This window comes from Myxine glutinosa, chromosome 14 (assembly GCF_964187855.1).
Source record: "Myxine glutinosa chromosome 14, kmMyxGlut1.1, whole genome shotgun sequence".
Classification (NCBI taxonomy): Eukaryota; Metazoa; Chordata; class Myxini; order Myxiniformes; family Myxinidae; genus Myxine; species Myxine glutinosa.
In genome coordinates, this window is record NC_136274.1 from 8909047 (window position 1) to 8934364 (window position 25318).

At 46.5% G+C, this 25318-nt stretch overlaps 1 protein-coding gene across 11 annotated transcripts in view; it reads right to left on the minus strand.

The window, feature by feature from the left end:
* The window catches only part of CLIP1 (CAP-Gly domain containing linker protein 1), a 256458-nt gene that overhangs the window by 17402 nt on the left and 213738 nt on the right, over positions 1–25318 (minus strand). For 10 of the 11 annotated variants that reach the window (XM_068135143.2, XM_068135139.2, XM_068135144.2 and 7 more), the window contains 2 exons: positions 16996–17062; positions 16642–16714 (listed from right to left, as the gene is read on the minus strand). In XM_068135143.2, the coding sequence (XP_067991244.2) occupies positions 16642–16714; positions 16996–17062 (140 nt within the window). Of the gene's footprint in view, positions 1–3100; positions 3174–16641; positions 16715–16995; positions 17063–25318 lie in introns of all 11 variants that reach the window. The other variant, XR_013621408.1, reaches the window with a different exon arrangement.

Genomic DNA, 25318 nt, shown 5'->3' on the forward strand with positions numbered 1-25318 from the left:
ACCTCCAGGAGGCCGCCCGACGGTTTGCCCCCGTGCCAACATCCCACCACGGTGACCCCCAGTCCTACGTCCCCCCAGCACTTCGCACAGCGGAGTATGTTTTTGTGCGTCACGACGCACATCGGGGGCCACTCCGGCCGCCGTACGACGGGCCCTTCCGGGTGCTGCGACGGGACGACAAGTCGTTCGTCATCGACATCGGCGGCAGGTCGGACCGGATTGCGGTGGACCGCCTCAAGCCGGCGCACGTGGACGTCGACCACCCACCACGGGTGGCCCTTCCGCTGCGGCGAGGACCGCCCCCCATCCACGGTGCCCTCCACTCGACCGCCCACCACCACACCGGACCCCCTCCCACGACCCGCCAGGGGTCGCTTCGGCCGGGTCATCAGGACCCTCCTCAAATTGACCCTGCCGGTGCAAGTCGATTCTGGGGGGACGTGTGTAGCGGCTACCGCTGGGTTTTCACAATCGCCTTGCACCTATCAAGGACGCGGAGCGATCACCATGCCGGGCTCGTCCAGGACGCCCGGGCAGGCCCGCGCTCAACTTTCCAGGCCTCGGTCGGGACGCCCGGGCATGCCCGGGCAGGCTCGCCCTCAACTTGCCAGGCCGCAGCCAGGACGCTGGGCCACGCCCCCTCTCGCCTTTCCTGGGCAAACGCTCCGGGATAATATGTATATATATTGCTGCCCGATAAACGGGCTTTTCAGAGTGCCTGAGTGTTTGGTTTGATTAAAGCAACTCGGATGAATTCCAGCTTTTTGTCGCGTCCATTCTTCCGATCGACGTGGGAGCCCCAGCTCCTTCATTATCATATATTTATAACTTTCCTTACACACTCGATAATATGATATCATTAAATCATGCACATCTCACCTGAAATACACCAATCTACCAACCAGCACGACCACACCACCTACCTCTCGATCAAACTACTTCGAATGTTCAAACTGTCACCTATAACGGTTTTTGGCATGCTGCCATATCCTAGCAACCACTGATTCCTAGCAACATTGATTTGTAGTATATTTAATTATTATATTGTACTGTATTTACATAACAATCTCATGAATAATATTTTTTAATATTCGTATTGTATTTTACTAATTCGATTTGGTGTCATTTTGTGATTTTAAAGAAAACTTGTTTTAATCTGCCAACTGTAGCTCCCTGCGCTAACATACGTCTGACTAGTTGTTGTAATTTATTGACCAGTTCAGAGCTGTGTGTGGTTGCTCTCACAGTCCTAATTATTTCACCTTTAACCGTACCATAAAATAGCTTTTTGGGAATGTGGCTGTCTAAGAAAGGCATTCGGACAATGTGGAATGGAAATGCATCTCGTTTATCAAATAATTTGGTGTGAAATTTATTATTATGGATATCAATTTGTAATTCTAAAAAGGAAACTGAAGTGGAAGTTTGGTTTTCCTTTTTTAATTCAAGTTCTTTTGGATATATATCATCACGAAGCTGCTCAAATATAAATCCATCATTAATTGCCAACAAATCATCAATGAATCTGAAGATGTTTCCGCATCTTCGTGCAGTTGTTAATTTATTCCTGCACATGTGCTGCACCCAATCAAACTCGTACATGTGCAGAAACAAATTTGCAAAGAAAGGGGCCGGATCTGAACCCATGGGTACGCCCACTGTCTGCTGGAGTATCTTGGGATCTGAACCCATGGGTATGCCCACTGTCTGCTGGAGTATCTTGGGATCTGAACCCATGGGTATGCCCACTGTCTGCTGGAGTATCTTGGGATCTGAACCCATGGGTATGCCCACTGTCTGCTGGAGCATCTTGTTGCCAAATGTAAAGAAACTGTTGTTTAGCAGAAATCGAATACTTTCTTTGAGTTTACTTTTTGAAAAACTGCATGAATATTGATTATTCTTTACAGACCAGTGTGCTCTATTTTGATATACATTAATGTATACCCTATTACCTCCTGCAAATGCTTTATCTATTGCTCTGTCCAATGCGGTTACTAGCTTGTCATGTGGAATGTTTGTGTACATTTTGTGTACACACACACACACACACACACACACACACACACACATAGTTTTATTTATATAGATATATGGGAGAAAATTTATATATATATATATATATATATATATATATGTGTGTGTGTGTGTGTGTGTGTGTGTGTGTGTGTGTGTGTGTGTGTGCAAGGAAAAAATATACATACATACATCTATATATATAAAGCAGTAAAGTATGTTTGTTTGTTTGTCCTCTTATAACTCAAGAACTACTCATCGCAGAGAAAAACCAAAGGCATATTCGGAATCAGTACGTCTCAGAGCAACTACAGCACACCTTAAATTTTAAAAAACTTCGGGTTTTAAAATTAGCGTATTAGCGTAGAAACGCGAGCAGAAGAGGGAGGGAATCGAAGGGAGGGAGCGCAGCGCTCCCTCTAGCGCTTCGCAGCGCCAGCGCTTCTGTTAGCGTAATTAGCGTATTTCGGAACGTTAATTTTTCAACTTCATTATTCGGAATCAGTACGTCCCAGAGAAACTTCGTAATGTTAATTTTTCAACTTCATCCGATTGACATGGGACCAACGGCATGTGACAGAGAGTGAAACATACATGCTACATTTATTTGACGACAATGAGTTCCGACTTCCGGGTTCGTGCCGCCAACCCTGTTAGGCGCCTCTTGCGGCACACAGGGAATTACCAGAATCCCCCCTCCCCCCCGTTCCCCTCCCCTCCTCCTCCCCCTCCCCTCCTCCTCCCCCGCCCGGCAATGCCGGGTACTTCTGCTAGTACATATATATAAACGATAAAACAATGATGAACATATATAAAATGACACCAGAAAATATGGGAAAATGTATCTTGATAAAACCTTCATTATTATGTCATTAATGGTAAACATGTCAGATGTGGAAAATATTTAACGATGCAGCCGCAATGAATGAACGTCATGAAACAAACATGGGACATTTCTTTCGGGGTTTGTGAATTTCTGAACCACCAATGATTGTATGTCCATAACTCTTTGTACATCCACAGATTGAATACATTAATTAATTTCAGGCCCAAATTTAAATCGCGCTCCTGAAAATCTGCTTACCATTTGATTCTACTTGGTATTGAAAGAAGGCACGCCCAGAAGAGATGGTTGCTGTTCCTTTATTGGCACGATTCTACGGTGACATAGACATGAAGACAATTGGTTTTGCCTCTTCTCATCAAAATGCCGATTTATTGTGAAGTCTGGGGTTAAGGTTGGGAGTTTTCATTGTCTGCGACTTTTGTGCCATTGCAGAGAAGGTCGAGGACTTCTTTCAAGATCAATATTACCATCCTTTTTGGCATTGCATCTCATATTTAAAACAATTTTCAAGGTTTTCTTCTTCCTTTCCTCAAGCTCGCTTTTCACCCTCAGCCCAATGGGCTAAGGCAGGGGTCGACAAGTAAGTTTGGCCTCGGGCCAATTTTTTTCTAAGCCACTAGGTGGCGGGCCAGAACATTATTGATGGCTAATTTAAGAAATTGATTGATAAAAAAATTTAACTGGAACTTGCAGTTACAGACCGCCTTATAAGACACGCATGTGTGGGAGTTACAATGATTGGATTTCCATATTGTAAATAATAAATGTGTATCATTTTAATTTTGAGGACTGACTGCTTCTCTGTTACGCACGGCACATCATCACCTGGACTGACCATTTAGCGGAGCCAGCTTATTCTAATAATTCTTTGGCATACTTTCACCCTCAGTATTATTCACTGTAAAATGTGAGTGTTAATATAATTCTGAGAGTGAACAAATGGATCCTTTTGGGTCCATTTGTTCACTCTCAAAGTTAAATTAACACTCGGATTTTACTGTGTTCATTGGCCTCAGTGATGGGTTCGAATCCCGGTCAATTGCTAAATTAACACCAGGGGGGTTGACTCAGCCCGTCATCCTTCCGAGGTCGGCAAATTGAGTACCAGCTTGCTGGGATGAATGATCCTGGTGTGTACCCTGGTTTAGAATAGGTACACCATATCCCTGCGCATCATAAGAGGCGACTAAGGGTTGGCGTCAGGAAGGGCATCTGGCCATAAAAACATTGCCTCAAACAGGGAACCATGATTGTCATGGGGCCCGCAAGGCTAATCCCTGCTCTAGCGGGGAAAATGGCCTTAAAAAACGACCATTCATTCATTCATATTGGCCTCAGTGACCCCGCTCCTCCGACACGTACAACGTAGCATTATTATTGTTTTGATTGTTTGCGTGCTGAGGGTACACTATTACGTTGTCTGCAGCCTACTTGAGTGTGAAGTTAGCTAAACATTTAACCTGGTAGCTACCAAAAGAAAAATTGTGTCAGGACGAATCCTTTCACAAAGCCTGAAACAAGTGTGTGTCCACCCTAAGGAGACCCAGGAAACAATATCTCTCCGTTCTCAGGACCGAATTCTCTTATCTGTCTCCCTCTTCCAAATCCTGGTGGCGTCTGGTCAAATCTGTTTCTGGTGTTTGTTCCCCTTCCGTCCCCTCCCTCACCTCAAATGGCCACACGGCTGACTCCGCACGTGAAAAGGCTGAATGCCTCAACTCTGCGTTTGCCTCTAAATCTTGTGTCCCAAACCCATCCCTCTCTGTACCCACCGTACCCAGTCGTACCCAGCTGCTCCTGGACTCTGTGTCCTTTCCTCCTGACAAGGTGGAAAAGTTTCTGTCAACCCTCGACTCTGATTCTGCAACTGGACCTGACGGCATCAGCCCACGGGTCCTAAAATCCTGTTCTTCTGCTCTTTCACTCCCTCTCTCTGTTCTCTTCACCCTCTCTTTTGCTCAAGGTCATCTTCCATCTGCTTGGAAATCAGCCAACATCACCGCTTTGCACAAAAAAGGTGCAAAAACAGATCCCAGCAACTACAGACCAATCAGCCTTCTCCCAATTATCAGAAAAGTCATGGAATCCATCATTGCTTCAGATATGAAATCTTTCCTCTTCTCCAATGGCTTGATCTCTGATCATCAATTTGGTTTCAGACCTGGTCACTCTACTCTGGACATGCTGCTTCTGCTTTCTCAACAATGGATGGAGGTCCTCAATGCCAAACAGGAAATTAGAGCAGTCTCCCTTGACATATCACGTGCCTTCGACACGGTCTGGCACCCCGCTCTGCTCACCAAACTCTCCTCTTTTGGTATCCATGGAAAACTCCACGCATGGCTGGTGGACTTCCTCTCTAGTCGTAGTCAACGTGTGGCCCTGAATGGGTTTCTCTCATCTCCTCTTCCTGTTCAGGCTGGAGTTCCCCAAGGCAGTGTTCTGGGCCCTGTGCTTTTTCTGGTCTTCATAAATGATCTCTCTGACTCTCTTGAAAATCCTCTCTATCTCTTTGCTGATGACTCTACTCTCTGTCGCTCCATTCTTCATCCCTCAGATCGGCAGTCTGCAGCCTCCTCACTCTCTGCAGACCTGGACAAAATCACAGACTGGGCAAACAAGTGGACCATGTCTTTCAATCCTGACAAATCTCACACTCTTACGATGTCTCTCCAAAAAGACCGACTGGACAACCCTCCCATCCACTTTCTGAATAATCCTCTCCAAGAAGTTCTGTCACTCAAGCTTTTGGGTCTCACTATCTGCCATGATTTTTCCTGGGGAAACCACATTTCAAATCTGGCCTCCAAAGCCAGTCGCCAACTGGGCATCCTCCGTCATGCGAAGTCCTTCCTTGGCACACCTGAGCTCCTCACCACATACAAGGCTTTCATCCGCAGCTCAATGGAATACTGCTCTCCCCTCTGGGCTGGTGCTCCTGCCTCACACCTAGCTCGTCTTCACGCTGTTGAAACCAAAGCATTCTGAATCAGTGGAATCTCCCGCGATGAAGCTAACTCCAAGGGCCTCTCAATCACTCACCGCAGGCAGGTTGGTGGTCTTTCCGTTTTCTACCGACTCCTCTCTGGCCTTGCCCCCCCCCCCCCCCAGCTCTCTCTGGGCTCTGTCCCGCAAATATTCCTACAGGTCGCACAAGATCTGCCTGCAACCCTCTTATGGTTAAACTGCCAAAATCAAGACTCTCTGCTCACCTTCACTCCTTCATTCCTCTTTTCTCCACCTCTGGAACAAACTCCCTCACTCTCTTCAATCCCACTCCACCCTCCAGGTCTTTAAAACAGCTGTTCACCACCGTCTCTTATCTTCCCCCATCCAAAACCTTGATCTTTTCTACCCCCGCTAATTTCACCCCAATTCCACTTTTTTGAAATACCAACTTCTGTCCTGGAAGTCCTTAGTGTCCTTGTGTTTTGTACTTCTCCCTCCCCCCCCCCCCCCCCTCTTCCCACGCCTCCTCCCCCCAAGCCCTCTCCCTTCCACACATCTCCCTGCTCTCAAATGTTGTGTTTGTGTGCTTCCCCTTCTCTCCCCATCTTGTCTTCCGCTCCCTCTTTTTATATATTTTGTTTGTCTGGTTGATTTGTTTGTGAAGTAAATGTTAGCTCTTTCACGAGCCTCGATTCAGTATACAAAAAAGAAGAAAAAAAAAAAGAAGGACTTCTGTCTGATCGCTTTTATATGTGTTCGTTGTTCTGTCTGGTGAGGTGTGTGTGTGAGTGTGGTGTGACCACGTGTGTTTGTTTATGTTTTTGTCACCATGTGCGTCTTGGCCCCGCCTAACTCTGTTTCTCCTGTCATTGCAGGTTGGCTACTCCCACATTCCTTTCAAGCTCCCCCGTGCAATTCCTTTCAATCTTCCCCATGCATTCCATGTCCAATCACACGTCTGTCTCTCATTTGTTAATTGTTTGGTCTCAGCTATTTATGCGCCCTCATTCTGTCTGTTCCTTGCCAGATCGTGCCTGTGTTTCTACCAAGCCGTTCCAGCGTTTTTTCCCGTATTGATTCTCCTGTCGATAACCCATACCTGTTTTCCGACTACGTTTCTGCTTGCTCTGCTACATTACCTGTGCCCGTGTTTGACCCTGCTTGTCCCTGGATTACGTTTGCTTGCCGCCTGGATTTCCGAACTCTGCCTGTCTCTGGATTATTATATTGCCTACTGATTTGGACCCCGTTTGCTGGCGATAGAACTTTGACTGTGCCCCGGCTCTGAGTTTTGGATTACGGATTTACATTTACTGCTGTGTTTTCTGTTTGTTTATTGATTTATTGACTTCCTTGAATTTTTCCTGACAAAATGTCGTTATCCAAAAGTCTAAAGAGGAAAGTCGACAGTGAAAACAGGACATTCAAAGAAGAATGGAAAGAGAGCTATGCGTTCATCCTACCTAGTTTCGTCAACGCTAAGCCATTGTGTCTTATCTGCAACGAAGTTGTCGCTGCTTGCAAGGAATATAACATTAAACGGCACCACGAGACGAAGCATGGCACCTTCAAAGTGGCTTTTCCACTCCAGTCAGAGGCACGAAAGCGCAAAATTGATGCACTCACAGCAAGCTATGCGCACAGCAGCAGGATACTAGTGCGAGGCCTCACATCCCAACAGAAAGTGACAAGTGCGTCCCTAAAGGCGTCTTGGGTGCTCGCACGGCACAACAGGCCGTTCACTGATGCAGAGGTTTTCAAGGAGGTTATGGTGACAGTTTTGGAGGAACTGACAACCGACAAGTCGATGGATGGTATCATTGCCTCAGTGAAACAGGTGCCCCTCTCTGCGAGGTCCGCTACCCGCCGCATAGAGGCACTGTCGGATGCTGTGCAGGGAGTTATTATCGAGGGTCTCAGTCAGGCCAATTACTTTTCCCTAGCCATTGACGAGAGCACTGACAACACAGATGTAGCTCAGTTGTGCGTCTATGTTAGATATTTTGATGGAAAAGTGTTCAGGGAAGAGCTGCTGTCTCTTATTCCATTAGAAGGGCACACCACTGGGGACATTATATTTACTAAACTGGAAGAGTTGTTTAGGCTTCATTCATTGTCATTTGAGAAGATTAACCTAATCGTGACAGATGGGGCTCCTGCTATGGTGGGAAAGCGCAGAGGTCTGGTGAGCAGGTTGAAGGAGCTCGCCCCCCAAATGCATGGGCTGCATTGCCTCATCCACCAGAATGTCCTTTGCGCCAGACTCAGTGGTGAGCTAAAGGAAGTTATGGATAAAGTGATGCGTGTCATTAATTTTGTCAGGGGTACATCAAGCACCCAGCATCGCCTTTTCCGACAACTTGTGGCTGAGTCAGAAGAGGCCACCCACGATGACCTGCTGCTACATAATTACGTGCGCTGGTTGAGCGAAGGTAAAGCGTTGGACCGCTTCTGTGCGCTACTGGATGAGGTCAAGGCATTCCTTAGATTGAGCAAGATTAGGGCAGCAGCTGACCACCTTGCCCTTTTGGGAGATGGAAAGTTCATGTCCAATGTTGCCTTTTTAGCGGATATATTTGGCCACCTAAACAAGCTTAACCTACAGCTACAGGGGAGAGGCAAAACCATAGTCGACATGGTTGAAAAGCTCGAATCATTCACGAGGAAGCTGGAGTTGTTGGAGTCAGACATATCAACTGGCAGGCTCCTACATTTCAGTACACTAAAAACACAGGCACCTGGACAAGTGGCAGAGTTGATGGTGGACTTCATCAAGCAGCTACAGGTCAACTTCACTTCGAGGTTTAGAGGACTACTCTATCCCAAAGGACATCATTGGACCTTTTATCCACCTTTAACGTCACCGGCACTGCCCTCTCTTGGATTAAATCATACCTCTCTGACAGATGCCAGTTCATCTCCATCAATAACTGCAAATCCCCCACTGCTCCCCTCCCCCAAGGTGTCCCCCAAGGTTCAGTTCTTGGCCCCCTCCTCTTCATCCTTTACCTGTCCCCGCTCGGTCACTTAATCCGCCGTCATGGTCTCCAATTCCACTGCTTCGCCGATGACATCCAGCTTTTCATCTCCACCAAGTCCGTCTCCACCGACACCCACTCTATCCTGACAAACTGCATCACTGAAATAAAATCCTGGCTTCAAATCAACTTCCTCAAGCTTAACTGTGATAAATCTGAAATAATCATCATTGGCCCAAAAACGCTCACAAAATCCACCCATAACTTTGCCCTCAACATCGACGGTATCCCAGTATCCACCTCCCCTCACATCCGGAATCTTGGCGTCATCTTTGACCAAACCCTTTCCTTCGACAAATACACTAAACAGATCACAAAGTCAGCCTTCTTTCACCTGAAAAACATTGCCCGTCTCCGCTCATCCCTCTCCTCCACGGCTGCAGAAACCCTCATCCACGCCTTCATCACCTCCCGTCTGGACTACTGCAATAGCCTCCTCTATGGTTCACCCTCAAAAATCACCAATAAACTCCAATACATTCAGAACTCCGCTGCCCGTCTACTCACTCATTCCCGGACCCGTGACCACATCACCCCCGTCCTTTACAAGCTTCACTGGCTCCCCATCCCCCAGAGAATCCAGTACAAAATCCTCCTCTTGACATACAAAGCCCTCCATAACCTGGCCCCATCCTACCTGGCTGACCTCCTCTCCAGACACACTCCCACCCGCAACCTCCGCTCTGCTGGTACCAACCTCCTGACCCCCTCCATCCGGACCAAATTCAGATCCTGGGGGGACAGGGCCTTCTCCATCGCTGCTCCCACCCTCTGGAACTCACTACCTCACACCATCAGAGACTCCTCCTCACTCACCACATTCAAAACATCACTAAAGACCCACCTGTTCAACGCTGCATTCAACATTCAACCCACAGCATTTAACCCCTGACTATCTCTTCTCCTTCTCCCTCCTTTTGCTTTAAATATTTCCCTGTTGATTCTTGTCTTGTCTTTTTGATTCTTGTCTTATATATATGCCGTATATCGCTGCTGTTTGTTTTCTTGATTCTTGTCTTTTTGCAATTGTTGTTTTCATGTATTGTTATGCATTATGTTTTCCACTCTGTCAAAGCGCCTTTGGGCTTCTGGAAAAGCGCTATACAAAATAAATGAATTATTATTATTATTATTATCATTGCCTTTGTACGTGACCCTCTCACAGTCCGACCACGTGGAGACTTCTCCTCCCTGGCGAAAAAAATTATACCCTCTTTGGATGAGGCTGCATTACAAATGGAGTTAATTGATTTCCAAACAACCTCCCTGGTCAGCGATGCGCTCAGAAGTGCGGAGTCGGTGAGTGCCTTTTGGGTGGCATGCTCAGAGGAGTACAGCATGATCAAGAGACTCGCATTTTATGTGCTCACAATGTTCCATTCCACCTATACATGCGAGTCGTCCTTTTCATCAACGAATGCGATAAAGACGCACGAGAGGAATCGATTGACGAATAAAAACCTGGAGAACTGCATGCGGATCAAAGTGACGTCCATATCACCAGACATCCAAAAAATCGTGACCGATGGAAGATGCCAGTTTTCACATTAAGTGAGTTGTCGTTGGGTTGTGTATTTAATAGCCAAGTTGTATTTTGAATTTAGTTAATGAATGGCTCATTCTAATTCGTATCCCTAATGTTTGAATTTTATATCCTAAAAAATTTTCATATAAAATTCGTATCCTAAAAATAAAGTTTGAATGATTAACTGAACTGGGGTTATTTTTTTCATACCACACACCGCATGTCGGCTATTTCAGCACCAGGCGCTGTCCACATCCTACTTAATGACTCCACTATGAGGGGGTTCAGCGTCACAGTGCAGCCCGCTGCCTGTTTCGTGATTGTCTGTGCCTGTCATTCGTATAATAAGCATTTTTCAGGTGGGGATAGAATCTCTATTTGGACATATATAGCCTATATGTAGGACTGTCCAATATTGTAAAAATAAAAATAATAATATATATATATATTTTTTTCTTCAGATTATCAAAATAATCTGCTGGGGCAGATATTATTGCTGGCGGGCCATTTCTGGCCCGCGCGCCGCCTGTTGCCGACCTATGGGCTAAGGGGTATTGTCGTCACGGGCGTCGTCCGGGCGGGCGGGCATCCAGGCAGGCGGGCGCCCGGGCGTCCGTCAACTTTTGGTTTCCGTCAATTTCAAGGAGAAAGGCTTGTCCGATTAAATCCATTTTTGCAGTGTGTGTTGGGGTTGAGAAGAGGCAGGTTCCTTTCGAAAATGGGCGTGCTGCGATTTTCAATATGGCCGCCACGGCAGCCACCCGGGCTTCCGTCAACTTTTGGTTTCCGTCAATTTCGAGCAGAACAGCTTGTCTGATTAAATCCATTTTTGCAGTGTGTGTTGGAGTTGGGTAGAGGAAGGTTCCTTTCGAAAATGGGCGCACTGCGATTTTAAATATGGCCGCCACGGTAGCCAGCTTGAAATTGGTTTCCGTCAATTTCGATCAGAATGGCTTGTCCGATTAAATCCATGTTTGCAGTGTGTGTTGGGGATGAGTAGAGGAAGGTGCCTTTCGAAAATGGGCGCGCTGCGATTTTCAATATGGCCGCCACGGCAGCCATCTTGATTTTCAAGTATCTATGCTTTGTCTTTCCCTCGCGGTCCCCATGTGCTGTTTTTGTCTTTCCCTCGCGGTCCCCATGTACTGTCTTTCCCTCGCGGTCCCCATGTACTGTCTTTCCCTCGCGGTCCCCATGTACTGTCTTTGTCTTTCCCTCGCGGTCCCCATGTGCTGTTTTTGTCTTTCCCTCGCGGTCCCCATGTACTGTCTTTGTCTTTCCCTCGCGGTCCCCATGTGCTGTTTTTGTCTTTCCCTCGCGGTCCCCATGTGCTGTTTTTGTCTTTCCCTCGCGGTCCCCATGTACTGTCTTTCCCTCGCGGTCCCCATGTGCTGTTTTTGTCTTTCCCTCGCGGTCCCCATGTACTGTCTTTGTCTTTCCCTCGCGGTCCCTATGTGCTGTCTTTGTCTTTCCCTCGTGGTCCCCATGTGCTGTTTTTGTCTTTCCCTCGCGGTCCCCATGTACTGTCTTTCCCTCGCGGTCCCCATGTACTGTTTTTGTCTTTCCCTCGCGGTCCCCATGTACTGTCTTTGTCTTTCCCTCGCGGTCCCTATGTGCTGTCTTTGTCTTTCCCTCGCGGTCCCCATGTGCTGTTTTTGTCTTTCCCTCGCGGTCCCCATGTACTGTCTTTGTCTTTCCCTCGCGGTCCCTATGTGCTGTCTTTGTCTTTCCCTCGCGGTCCCCATGTGCTGTTTTTGTCTTTCCCTCACGGTCCCCATGTACTGTCTTTCCCTCGCGGTCCCCATGTACTGTCTTTGTCTTTCCCTCGCGGTTGTCAGCTCTTTCACGAGCCTCGATTCAGTATAGAAAAAAAAAAAAAAAAAAAAAATTGGTTTCCGTCAATTTCGATCAGAATGGCTTGTCCGATTAAATCCATGTTTGCAGTGTGTGTTGGGGATGAGTAGAGGAAGGTGCCTTTCGAAAATGGGCGCGCTGCGATTTTCAATATGGCCGCCACGGCAGCCATCTTGAAATTGGTTTCCGTCAATTTCGAGCAGAACGACTTGCCCGGTTAAATCCATTTTTGCAGTGTTTGTTGGGGTTGAGTAGAGGAAGGTTCATGGGCGCGAAATGGGTTGATGGGTTCATGGGCGAAAATTTCATGACTTGCAGTTCCTACTCGGTATACAACTTCGCTTCAAATAACAAATTATCATCAATGCTTCCTTTCAGCATGCATGGGCTGAGGGGTTACGCCCGCTTTGCGGTGCTATTTATTGAGGACTGGCGGTGCAGGCTTCTTTTTACCTCCGCCACCAAAGGTGGGCGGAGGTTGTTTATTTTTGCCTCTGTCTACCAGTGATCTCAAAAACGTCAATGTCATCGACTTCATCAAGGACAATGTCACTGCTGCAGAAAGACAACCTGGAAGCACGTCAATATTGACACCGTGACAAGAATGTGTCTTTACTTGCCGTGCTCGCACTCCGACATCATTTCTACCAACTTGGATACAGGTGTGGAGAACATCTGACAAAAAGGAATACAATGATTCAAAAGTTTCATTAAAGGAGGTGTATGGTGTGACCCACAAGTAATGGCAGGATGTACTTATGAACTCTGATGAATCCATGCTTCAACAATGATGTTGGAAGATCATACCTGGGTGAAAACAATGAAAACCTATCCCAATATCTTCAGCTCAAGGCCAAGTATGGAGGCAGATATGTGTTACATTATGGGCAACAGTTTGGCCTAATGGGGGAACACAAACCCTTGTTTTGTTAAAGAATTTTCAATATTCCAGACAAACGTGCATTTAAAATATATCACGTGTCATTTGACTGACTAGGTGTACTGATACTTGACAGTCGCATGATTCACGAGGATAATGCAATATACCACATCTCTTTTGTGACTGCAGTCTTGAAAAGTAATGTCGGCATTCCAACTTCTTCTCCGGGTAAGGAAACAAATCGAGCACACGTTGTAGCATCTGAATCAATATCTGAGAACCACCAAGCATGGCCTGCCAATACCACGGAATTAACGGAAACATATGAGAGAGTTGAGCAAGACAATGATTAAAAGTCTCACCGATTCAATCTGTCACTTCATATCTTCATAAAGACTGGCTGGCAAATCCGCCAATTTATTTATGTGGTTAAACTTTTGGAGAGGTACAGTCTCTGGAGCTCCCGGGTCTCACTACCAAACGAAACCTGTCTTGGGTCGATCATATCTTCATGTTGGCCTCCAAATCCAGCCATCACCTCAGCATTCTCTGCAGAGGAAAGTCTTACTCAGCTTAAAATGGTCTCCAAAGCCTCCATCCGATGTGCCATGGGATTGGCTTCACACTATGGATGGTGTTTCTGCTTCTCACCTTGATCCCCTGGTGGACAGGGCCATCAAGACCATTGACAATGCAGGACACTTTCATCGATTCTTCTTTTTCTTTCCAAGCTGAGAAAGAAAGTTGCTTGGCAGCTATTCCCGAAGCAAATGCATCTGAGTACCAGAACTGAGAAGATAAGCAGGGGATTTGAAAGGGAGGAGGAATGAATCCAGGTAGGAATGGAAAATTCATTATTGTGGAAGAAGTTCAGGAACTGCTGCTATCTGCAGTGGATAATGGCCGACAATAGTCCTGTTTCACAGCATCACTTGGTTGTCTGCAACATAAGGGTGAAAGGTGAGAGGAGAGCCCGGCGGGTGAAGTACCAACCGAGAATGAAGGTGTGGAGGTTGAAAGAGGTGACAGTGAGGGAGGCATTAAAAGAGAGGCTGAGTAGGGTAGAGGATGATGTGGTTGGAAGTTGAAGATGAAGTTGGAAAGAGGATTGACGAGAAGAGGAAGAAGATCAAGAAGTGGCAGAAGGCGAAGGGTACGGGGACGGGGACAGAAAAGGCAGAGCATGAAAGTTATAAGGCAGCCAAGAAGGCTGCAAAGAAAGAGGTAGCGAAGGCGCAGGAGGCATGTCGGAAGATGTTCAGAGAACGCTTGGATTCGGAAGAGGGTCAGAGAGCGGTATTCAGGATTGCAAAGCAGATAGCGAAAGAGAGGTGTGATGTGATGGGGGTGAGTTGCTTGAAGGATGAAGTGGGACAAATCGTTGTGGACCCAGATGGAATTAAAGGAAGATGGAAAAGATATGTGGAAATGCTGTTGAATGAAGAGAATGAATGGGACGGCAACATCGAGAGTAACCCAGCTTTAGGACCAGCAGAGAAGATAACTGAGAAGGAAGTTGAGGAAGCGATAAAAGCAATGAAGAGTAGAAAAGCGGGAGGGCCCACGGGAGTTGTGGGAGATATGTTGAAGGCAGCAGGAAGTTGGGGTGTGAAGAGGATGACAGAGATCTGTAATCTGGTGGTGAAAGAAGGCCGCATTCCAGTGGATTGGGAACTGAGTACCCTCGTCCCTCTACACAAGGGGAAAGGTGACCCTCTTGACTGTGTCTCGTATAGAGCGATAAAGTTATTGGAGTATGGAATGAAGGTATTGGAAAGGGTGTTGGAGAGGAGGATGAGGAAGAAAGTGAAGATCGACGAAATGCAGTTTGGATTTATGCCAGAAGAGGTATGACAGACACGCTTTTTATTGTAAGGCAGTTGCAGGAGAAGTACATGGAGATGAGGAAGCTTTTGTTTCTTGGGTTTGTTTATCTGGAGAAAGCATTCGATAGGGTTCCACGTGAAGTATTAACATGGGCATTGAGGAAGTTAGGAGTGGAGGAATGGTTGATCAGAGTAGTGATGGCAATGTACAAAAGAGCGCGCACAGCTGTAAGGATGAAGGACGGGAACAGTGGTGAGTTTGAGGTGAAGGTGAGAGTGCATCAGAGGTCGGTACTAAGTCCACTACTATTTGTAGCTGTGATTGAGGTGCTGGCTCAGAATGCAAATGAGGGTTTACCGTGGGAGTTGTTGTATGCAGATGATCTGGTGTTGATTGCGGAAAGTATGGATGGACTGAAGGAGAAGATGAACAAGTGGAAGGAATGTATGGAGACAAAAGGTCTGAAGGTGAATATCGGAAAAAACGAAGGTGATGGCAAGTGGTAAAGCATGTGGTGAGGTGGAAAGAACTGGGAAGTGGCCGTGTGCTGTGTGCAGGAAGGGTGTCGGAGTGAACTCCATTCAATGTACAATGTGCGCTGAGTGGGTTCATCAAAAATGTAGTGGTCTGAGAGTGTCATTCACCAGTGTGGCAGCTACATTCAAGTGTCAGGTGTGCACAGAGGGAGCTGCAGATGGAGGAAATGTTGAGTTGGATCTTGGAGACGACGTGAAGCTGGAAGGTGTGAAAATATTTTGCTACCTAGGAGACATGCTGAATGGAGAAGGTGGATCAGACTCGGCAACGGTTGCTCGAGTGAGATGTGCATGGAAGAAGTTTCGGGAACTGAGTGGCGTGCTGACGAGGAGGGGAGTGTCGTTGAAGCTGAAGGGAAAGGTGTATGCTGCATGTGTGAGAAGTGTTATGATTTGTGGGAGCGAGACATGGATAATGAACGTAGAGCAGCAACGAAGGCAGGAAAGGGTGGAAATGCGAATGGTTCGGTGGATGTGTGGAGTATCGTTGAGAGAGAGGAAGACAAATGATGAATTGTGAAAGATGATGGGAATAGAGCCTGTGATTGATGCTGTGAAGAGGAACAGTTTGAGATGGTTTGGTCATGTGTTGAGGAAAGATGAAAGTGACTGGTTGAGAAGAGTGATGGAAATGAATGTAGAAGGAAGTAGAGGACGGGGAAGACCGAGAAAGACTTGGCTGAAGGTGGTGGAAGAAGAAATGCGGGCAAGGGGGTTAACAAGGGGAGATGCAGAAAATAGGGCAAAATGGAGAAGATTGTCATGGGGACCGCAAGGCTAACCTCCGCTCTCGCAGGGAAAATGGCCTTAAAATGCCTGTTGTTGTTGTTGTTGTTGTTGTCATAGTCCACGAGATAAACAGCTGTCTGCAATATGGTATAAATGACACGTTGAAAAATCTTGACCGATAAATGCTTGAAAGGCCTCTGAAAATGGCGGCAAAATAAATGCAAATTTTCATCAGGACATGTTCTTAAAGACACCTCTAAACGAGTGAATAAAATATCCCAGGTCGGAATGTGGGATGACATGAGGTGGCGGTGCACCGCCAGATTCAAGCGCTGCAGAGAAGGGTGGGATTAAACCTCCTCCGGAAGGTGGTTCACTTCATTCAATATTACGTTGGTCATACACAAGGAGGTACAGCGGTTGTACATCCAACGGCCTACCTGATAAACCTGAAGAAGCGGGTTGATGTGCTTGCGAGTGGCCTTGACTTATTGCAGAGTGACTCGTTCCAGCCTGCAAACAATAAAAAATATTAATCTTTTGTCTCATCAATGACAACGTATCAGCGATGAGCTTTAGCGGAGGATTTTGGCAAAGTATGACCTTTACATCGCAAGGGTTATAAAGTCATGCTCCTACAACAGGAAGGATTATACAAACAATGGAGGACCAGGTTTACCACGACCCCTTGCACAGATATGACCACCATGGATGGAAAGTTCACAGACCTTGCAAGCATTCCACAAAGCAGGAGTCATCATTTGATATACTCCATTCTTGACACCTAATCTCACCTGTGGACCCGTTTTCATGATGCCAAAGGTATTTTCTGAGTTGATGGCCACATTTTCTCTTTCCATCCTGGACAGATACATAGCACGAACCACGGTAAAAGTCTAAAACTTGTTAAAATTTTCACCCAAAAGCTTCATTACCCACAAGGGAGGGTGTCATCATCGCCAGGAACCAGGAACAACACACCGGTTTTACGGCTTGTGCGTTAAATTGCTTAATTCAAGGCACATGTCAAGTTTAAATACAAACCAATGCTCAGTAACTCACAAAGTCTTCTAGTCATTATTATGTATCAAAAAATAACAATTTCAGTTCGGACATCAAACTATATACGATATAGCAATAAATAAATTGGAAACCTTGATAAAGCTGAGCGTAGCTGGGACTCCAGTCACTGTATAAAGTCAGGTGGTAAGGCCTCAGTCACACTGGATCGTACGATTTCTGGATCGTGCGATTGATGGCAATCTGGCCGAGGTACGACCAATCGTCAATGTTTGCTACGCTCTCCATTTGCGATCGCAAACAGCGATTGGTCTTAGGGGTCATCGTACGATTGGTGGTACGCGTGGTTGTGCGATCACCAACGATTGAAGAAGATCGATCGCAAGATCAATCGTACGGTCAATCGTGGCGACTTGCGACCGCTCGGACAATCAACCGTGGCGACCTGCGAACGCTCGCACTACCGATCGTGAGGTTGAACGACAGGTGGCACCACCAATCATCAGGTGGCAGGACCAGTAGCACGACCAATCGTGTGACTACTTGACCCGCGATCATGCACGACTGGTGGTGCGTCCATGCACGACTGGTGGTACGACCATGTAAGACCTGTCTGTGACCTCTTACGATTTGGAATCGCAGGTCAGAAGTTTTGAACATGACCATCGACTTTGCTGCGACTGATTTTGCTCTGGCGATCACCCACGACCTCTGCGACCAGTCGCGCGCTCTTTCTACGATTTGCCCGCGATTCACAAAATTTTCGGTCGCAGCTAGGTCGTAACCTGGTCGCAGGCCCGGTGTGACTGGGGCTTAAACAAATTGTCACACTTGAACTGAGTCAGCATACGATAGTGGACGAAGCTCTCATCCTCACATACTCTACAAGAGCGAGGCTCACGGAAGAGCAAGGTTTAATTGACGGTGGGTAGCAGGGCACCAAATGGGCACAACCAGCAAAATAATATGGAACAGAAAATAAAGAGAGGAAGAGAAGGGGAGAAAACACTGAACCAAGCAAGAAGGTTGGGTTAGGGATGGTTAACGGCGGGAATAACAACCATAGGTTAAGATGGGGATGACATGAGGTGGCGGTGCTCTGCCTGCTTGAAGCCCTGACAGACAGAGTGAGACACAATGGTCTCTGGAAGGCAGTACCGTAGATGCCAGAAGCAAAGAACAAAGGAGTTGAGGTGTGCAGTCAGCCTGGATTTTGGAAGTTTAACTAGAATTGGGTTACTGGAAGAATGTGTGCATCTTGGAGGTGCTTAGGAGGGTCAAAGGACTGAGAGCCGAGGGAGCTATAGAAGTGTTAATAAAAAAACAAACAAAGACTACTGACCTGCATGCGATGTGAAAGGTACACACCTTGGGATTCAACCTCGTCACAGGAGATTCCAGTAATGTTGAGAGCTTTCGGTTCAATGGAATCCAGGAGAGAGAGATGTGATGCTGGGGTGCCAGCCCATAGGGGAGAGTAGTACTCCATTTAACTACGGACTCCGGAAGGTGAGTTTCCTTCCGGAGTCCATTGACGGTGAGTTTCCAAGGAAATACCGTACTTGGATTAATGGACAATGCCAGTCTGTGGCAGGCTTTGCTATGTGTTTGGCACAGGAAAGGTCATGGTTGATGATGAGGCTGAGAAGTTCAAGACCGAACCTGTTGCAGTGGCTGACCATGGAAATAGACAGGTGGGTTACTTCAACGATTCTTCCTGAGAAACAAAATTGAGGATATAATGTACATCTATCTCCAAATGTATATACTGGAGTAAAACCCCATAACTGTGTATAGTAAGGACACTCCAATTGTGTCCCATTACAGCGATCGCAGCACGATTTGTGACAAACAAGCATCGTCTGCCACACCAAACGCCTCACCACAGCAGTGGTAGGATGACAGCTTTGCGGGTGGGAATAAAGACGGTAATAATCTGTTCTGCAACCGACAACAACACCATGATGTCAATGTCACGTGTTCATACTGTGACCTCTAGGGTGCGTCTCAGAGCATGAAACAAGAATTATGGGCAATGGTTCAAAATGCCACGAGCAGGGAAAAAAAGAGCAAAGCTGCAGATGTGATTCACCCCTATTAGAAGTCCAGTCATCCAGTCCATCGGAATCTCAGTAGGCCTATTTAGAAGAAGTCCAGTCATCCAGTCCATCGGAATCTCAGTAGGCCTATTTATAAGAAGTCCAGTCATCCAGTCCATCGGAATCTCAGTCGGCCTATTTATAAGAAGTCCAGTCATCCAGTCCATCGGAATCTCAGTCGGCCTATTTAGAAGAAGTCCAGTCATCCAGTCCATCGGAATCTCAGTAGGCCTATTTATAAGAAGTCCAGTCATCCAGTCCATCGGCATCTCAGTAGGCCTATTTAGAAGAAGTCCAGTCATCCAGTCCATCGGAATCTCAGTAGGCCTATTTATAATAAGTCCAGTCATCCAGTCCATCGGAATCTCAGTAGGCCTATTTAGAAGAAGTCCAGTCATCCAGTCCATCGGAATCTCAGTCGGCCTATTTATAAGAAGTCCAGTCATCCAGTCCATCGGAATCTCAGTCGGCTTATTTAGAAAAGTCCAGTCATCCAGTCCATCGGAATCTCAGTAGGCCTATTTATAAGGAGTCCAGTCATCCAGTCCATCGGCATCTCAGTAGGCCTATTTAGAAGAAGTCCAGTCATCCAGTCCATCGGAATCTCAGTAGGCCTATTTATAAGAAGTCCAGTCATCCAGTCCATCGGAATCTCAGTTGGCCTATTTAGAAGAAGTCCAGTCATCCAGTCCATCGGAATCTCAGTCAGCCTATTTAGAAGAAGTCCAGTCATCCAGTCCATCGGAATCTCAGTCGGCCTATTTAGAAGAAGTCCAGTCATCCAGTCCATCGGAATCTCAGTCGGCCTATTTAGAAGAAGTACAGTCATCCAGTCCATCGGAATCTCAGTCAGCCTATTTAGAAGAAGTCTAGTCATCCAATCCATCGGAATCTCAGTAGGCCTATTTAGAAGAAGTCCAGTCATCCAGTCCATCGGAATCTCAGTGGGCCTATTTAGAAGAAGTCCAGTCATCCAGTCCATCGGAATCTCAGTGGGCCTATTTAGAAGAAGTCCAGTCATCCAGTCCATCGGAATCTCAGTGGGCCTATTTATAAGAAGTCCAGTCATCCAGTCCATCGGAATCTCAGTAAGCCTATTTAGAAGAAGTCCAGTCATCCAGTCCATCGGAATCTCAGTCGGCCTATTTAGAAGAAGTCCAGTCATCCAGTCCATTGGAATCTCAGTCGGCCTGTTTAGAAGAAGTCCAGTCATCCAGTCCATCGGAATCTCAGTAGGCCTATTTAGAAGAGGTCCAGTCATCCAGTCCATCGGCATCTCAGTAGGCCTATTTAGAAGAAGTCCAGTCATCCAGTCCATCGGAATCTCAGTAGGCCTATTTTTAAGAAGTCCAGTCATCCAGTCCATCGGAATCTCAGTAGGCCTATTTATAAGAAGTCCAGTCATCCAGTCCATCGGAATCTCAGTCGGCCTATTTAGAAGAAGTCCAGTCATCCAGTCCATCGGAATCTCAGTAGGCCTATTTTGAAGAAGTACAGTCACATCCAGTCCATCGGAATCTCAGTCGGCCTATTTAGAAGAAGTACAGTCACATCCAGTCCATCGGAATCTCAGTCGGCCTATTTAGAAGAAGTCTAGTCATCCAATCCATCGGAATCTCAGTAGGCCTATTTAGAAGAAGTCCAGTCATCCAGTCCATCGGAATCTCAGTCGGCCTATTTAGAAGAAGTCCAGTCATCCAGTCCATCGGAATCTCAGTCAGCCTATTTAGAAGAAGTCCAGTCATCCAGTCCATCGGAATCTCAGTGGGCGTATTTAGAAGAAGTCCAGTCATCCAGTCCATCGGAATCTCAGTCAGCCTATTTAGAAGAAGTCCAGTCATCCAGTCCATCGGAATCTCAGTCGGCCTATTTAGAAGAAGTCCAGTCATCCAGTCCATCGGAATCTCAGTCGGCCTATTTAGAAGAAGTCCAGTCCTCCAGTCCATCGGAATCTCAGTTGGCCTATTTAGAAGAAGTCCAGTCATCCAGTCCATCGGAATCTCAGTCGGCCTATTTAGAAGAAGTCCAGTCCTCCAGTCCATCGGAATCTCAGTCGGCCTATTTAGAAGAAGTCCAGTCATCCAGTCCATCGGAATCTCAGTCGGCCTATTTAGAAGAAGTCCAGTCCTCCAGTCCATCGGAATCTCAGTCGGCCTATTTAGAAGAAGTCCAGTCCTCCAGTCCATCGGAATCTCAGTCGGCCTATTTTCTGTGGATGCACAGTGTGAATGGAAAGACATCTAAGTGTTGCCTTTTAGATTACAAACTACATTTCTTCTTTGAAATCTGTTGTAAAAGATGAGTATTGGTTTCCTTTTACCTTTACGATGCCCGTTTGGTACAAACATTCCAAACACAAACATGAACTCAAGGATATTTTAATCAGTTTAAAACTTTAAAACGTTAATGGAAATTTTTTAAAGTTTTATTATTTCATCATCATTAGATTCTCGAAACACATTCATTAAAAAGATATTAAATGAGGGGAAAAAACGAGGAGCTTGGAAGGACATGCTCAAGGATACAGGTGGAACCTCTACCTCTGGGACCCAAGGTGGACAGAGGTTATGTTTTATTCCCTGTCTGTTTCTCTAAGCATGGTATCTCAATAAAAACTAGACTGGCACTCGGTGGAGCGCAAACCTCCTGCCTGGTGAACAGTTTACGTTTTGTATCCACTGATAGGCCGGATATGGATTCGGACCTGAACCAAAATCTAATTGGCTTGTTCTTGTCACCTTCCCAACTCGTCCACCAAGTTTAGTAACAACTTGTCCGTAACTTTTTATGCCTCCGCCGACAAAGTTGCAGGAGGCATTATGTGTTCGGGTTGTCCGTCCGTCCGTCCGTCCGTCCGTCCGGGCTCAACCTCGCTTTTCTCAGCAACCATATGTCCGATTGAGATGAAACTTTCAGGGCAGGAGCGACACCCATGCAGAATGTTTTTATGATAATTGTGACGTCATATGTCACGTGGTATAGCAGCCATGTTGGATTAAAAGCAAATAATTTTTCACTTTGTTCATCTCACTGTCTGATAAAATAATTAAAATTTTATTTCTCCGAAACCGCTGAATGGAAAAATTTGAAACTTCGCACATTGTCAAGCACTCCCAATGAGGAACAAAAGCATGATAATGATGACATCATAGGTGAAGTGGTATACCAGCCAAAAATGTTTTAATCGAATTCCTTATCCTAAAAATCTGAAATTGCCTACACATGATCTATGACCCATTTGTATTGAAATATTAAATGTATGACATAATAGGTCACATGGTGTGGCAGCCATATTGGATTGAAGGAAAATATAAAATAATTATATCTGTGAAACCGCTCACCCTATCGATGCGAAATTTTACAAATATCATCTAACAGCACTGTTGCATATAGTTTGAAAATGATAGTCATAGGTTACGTGGTTTGGCAGCCATCTTGGATAGCAAAACGAACCTCATCCGATCAACACAAAATTTCACAAACGTGATCCCCTCCCCATACATATGCAGTGATGGCATCTACCCATTGTGGGACTATGCAGAGGCATGCTGGCGACAGTCGCATTGCTCTAGTTTATATATCGCTTTTCACCCAATCTCTCAATGGTGAAGAATCGCTTAGAAAATTAAATAATTCTCGTATCCGAATCCATACTCAGATCTTCACCAAAATAGAATATATTTGTCCTTGTCACACACCCAACGCCTCCACCAAGTTTCGTCCGAATCCGTCCACAACATTTTGAGACATCTTGTTCACAAACAGACAGACAAACAGACAGTGGTGTAAACATAAAGTCCATACACCTTTGGTGGCGGAGGTAATTACGGACGGCTTTTGCTGAAACTTGGTGGACAGGTTGGGTGTGTGTCAAGGTCTAATGAGTTGATTTTGGTTCAGGGCCGGATCTACCGAGTGCCGTTCTCGTTTGAAATTATTTAATAAGCAAAATGATGCACCTGCGAAGTTCACACAGATCACACAATTTTATTTGTTTTCACAACCAATTGCGAAGAGCCAATCACAACGAAAATTCCCTCCTAAATTGCCCCTTCCCTCCGAAACTCCCCCCTTGCCCCTCCCCTTCAAACCTCCCCACCCTCATTTTTTTCTCCATTTCCCCCCTCTCACCCTTCCTCATCCTCAAAGCGTCCTCCCCGCTTCTGCCCCCTTCCAGCTTTCACCTCCATCTCCCCCAACCTTCTGCCTCACTCTGCCCCCCCCCCACCCCCTCAAATAACACCTCACTGTGCCTCACCCAATCACCATCAAACCTTTTGTCCGCCCCATCCTTCCCTTTCTCCTGGCTATTCTGAAATCTGTGACACACTTTCAACAGCTCTCCCTACCTCTACCAACCCACCCCCCCCCCCCACCCTCTCCCCTCCCCGTTCTGTATCCGATGCTCCCCCTTCCTCATCAACGGTATGGACCTCAAACATTGGGGTCTTCCCTCATACTTGACTGATCTCTCCATACAGGTTGCTTCTGACAAACCAGATGTGATCTGCTTAACAGAAATTTTCCTCCTTCATGATGTCTCTGATTCCTTAGTATCTCTCCCGGGTTACTCCCTCCTCCGGTATGATAGACCTGAGCCTCGTCCTGGAGGCGGGGTTGCTATCTTTATCAAAAACTCTCTTCCTCACTCGCCCTCCACTGCCCTCTCTCCACCTCACCCCCAGGAGTACCTCTGGCTACAGCTTCCCCTTCGCTCCCACCTTTTGTTCATATGTGTGTTGTACCATCTGCCGAACAGTGATGACTCCATCTACATCTCACTGTTTGATAATATGGACCAACTTCTATCTACCCATCCCAACTCTCTCTTCCTCATATATGGTGATTTCAATTGTCACCATGCCAGTTGGCTGGGTGTGGGTACCTCTCTCACCAGCCATGGTTCCTCAGCAAAACACTTCTGCGACTCACTGGGACTGACACAATCTGTCAATTTCCTGACCCGGATCTCAGTTAACGGAGCATCTTCTCTTCTGGACTTGACTATGACTAACTTCCCTGCAAATGTCTGCCACTCTTCTTCTGCTCCAATCGGCTCATCTGATCATGTGCTTGTTAAAGTCGACATCTCTCTGACCATTCTCAGAGAGCCTCCTCAGCGTCGACGAGTCTGGCATTTCACTCAGGCCAACTGGCACGGTCTTCAAGCAGCCATCAATCATCTGGACTGGTCTTCCATCTCTACTGCCTCTGACATCAACTCATCCTGGGAATTCTTCCAAAGTAAATTGCTCTCTCTCTCTCATGCACAGATTTATCCCATCTGGTCTTCAGTCGTCATACCCTTCCTCCCGTCCATGCCACACGGAATCTTGTGGTGAGGCAGTTTCCCAAACAACAACTTGCCTTTGCCTCCTGGAAAGCAAATCCAACGGAAGGAAATCTCATTTCCTTTCACAAAGCCCGAAACAAGTGTGTCCACCCTCAGGAGAGCCAGGAAACAATATCTCTCCTCTCTCAAGACTGAACTCTCAAACCTGTCTCCCTCTTCCAAATCCTTGTAGTGTCTGGTCAAATCTGTTTCTGGTGAATGTTCCCCCTCCATCCCCTCCCTCACCTCAAACGGCGACACAGCTAACTCCGCACGTGAAAAAGCTGATTGCCTCAACTCTGTGTTTGCCTCTAAATCTTGTGTCCCAAACCCATCCCTCTCTGTACCCACCGTACCCAGTCGTACCCAGCTGCTCCTGGACTCTGTGTCCTTTCCTCCTGACAAGGTGGAAAAGTTTCTGTCAACCCTCGACTCTGATTCTGCAACTGGACCTGACGGCATCAGCCCACGGGTCCTAAAATCCTGCTCTGCCGATCTTTCACTCCCTCTCTCTGTTCTCTTCACCTTCTCTTTTGCTCTTTTGCTCAAGGTCATTTGCCGTCAGCTTGGAAATCAGCAAACATCACTGCTTTACACAAAAAGGTGCAAAAACAGATCCTTGCGACAACAGAGCAATCAACCTTCTCCCTAATTATCAGCAGCAAA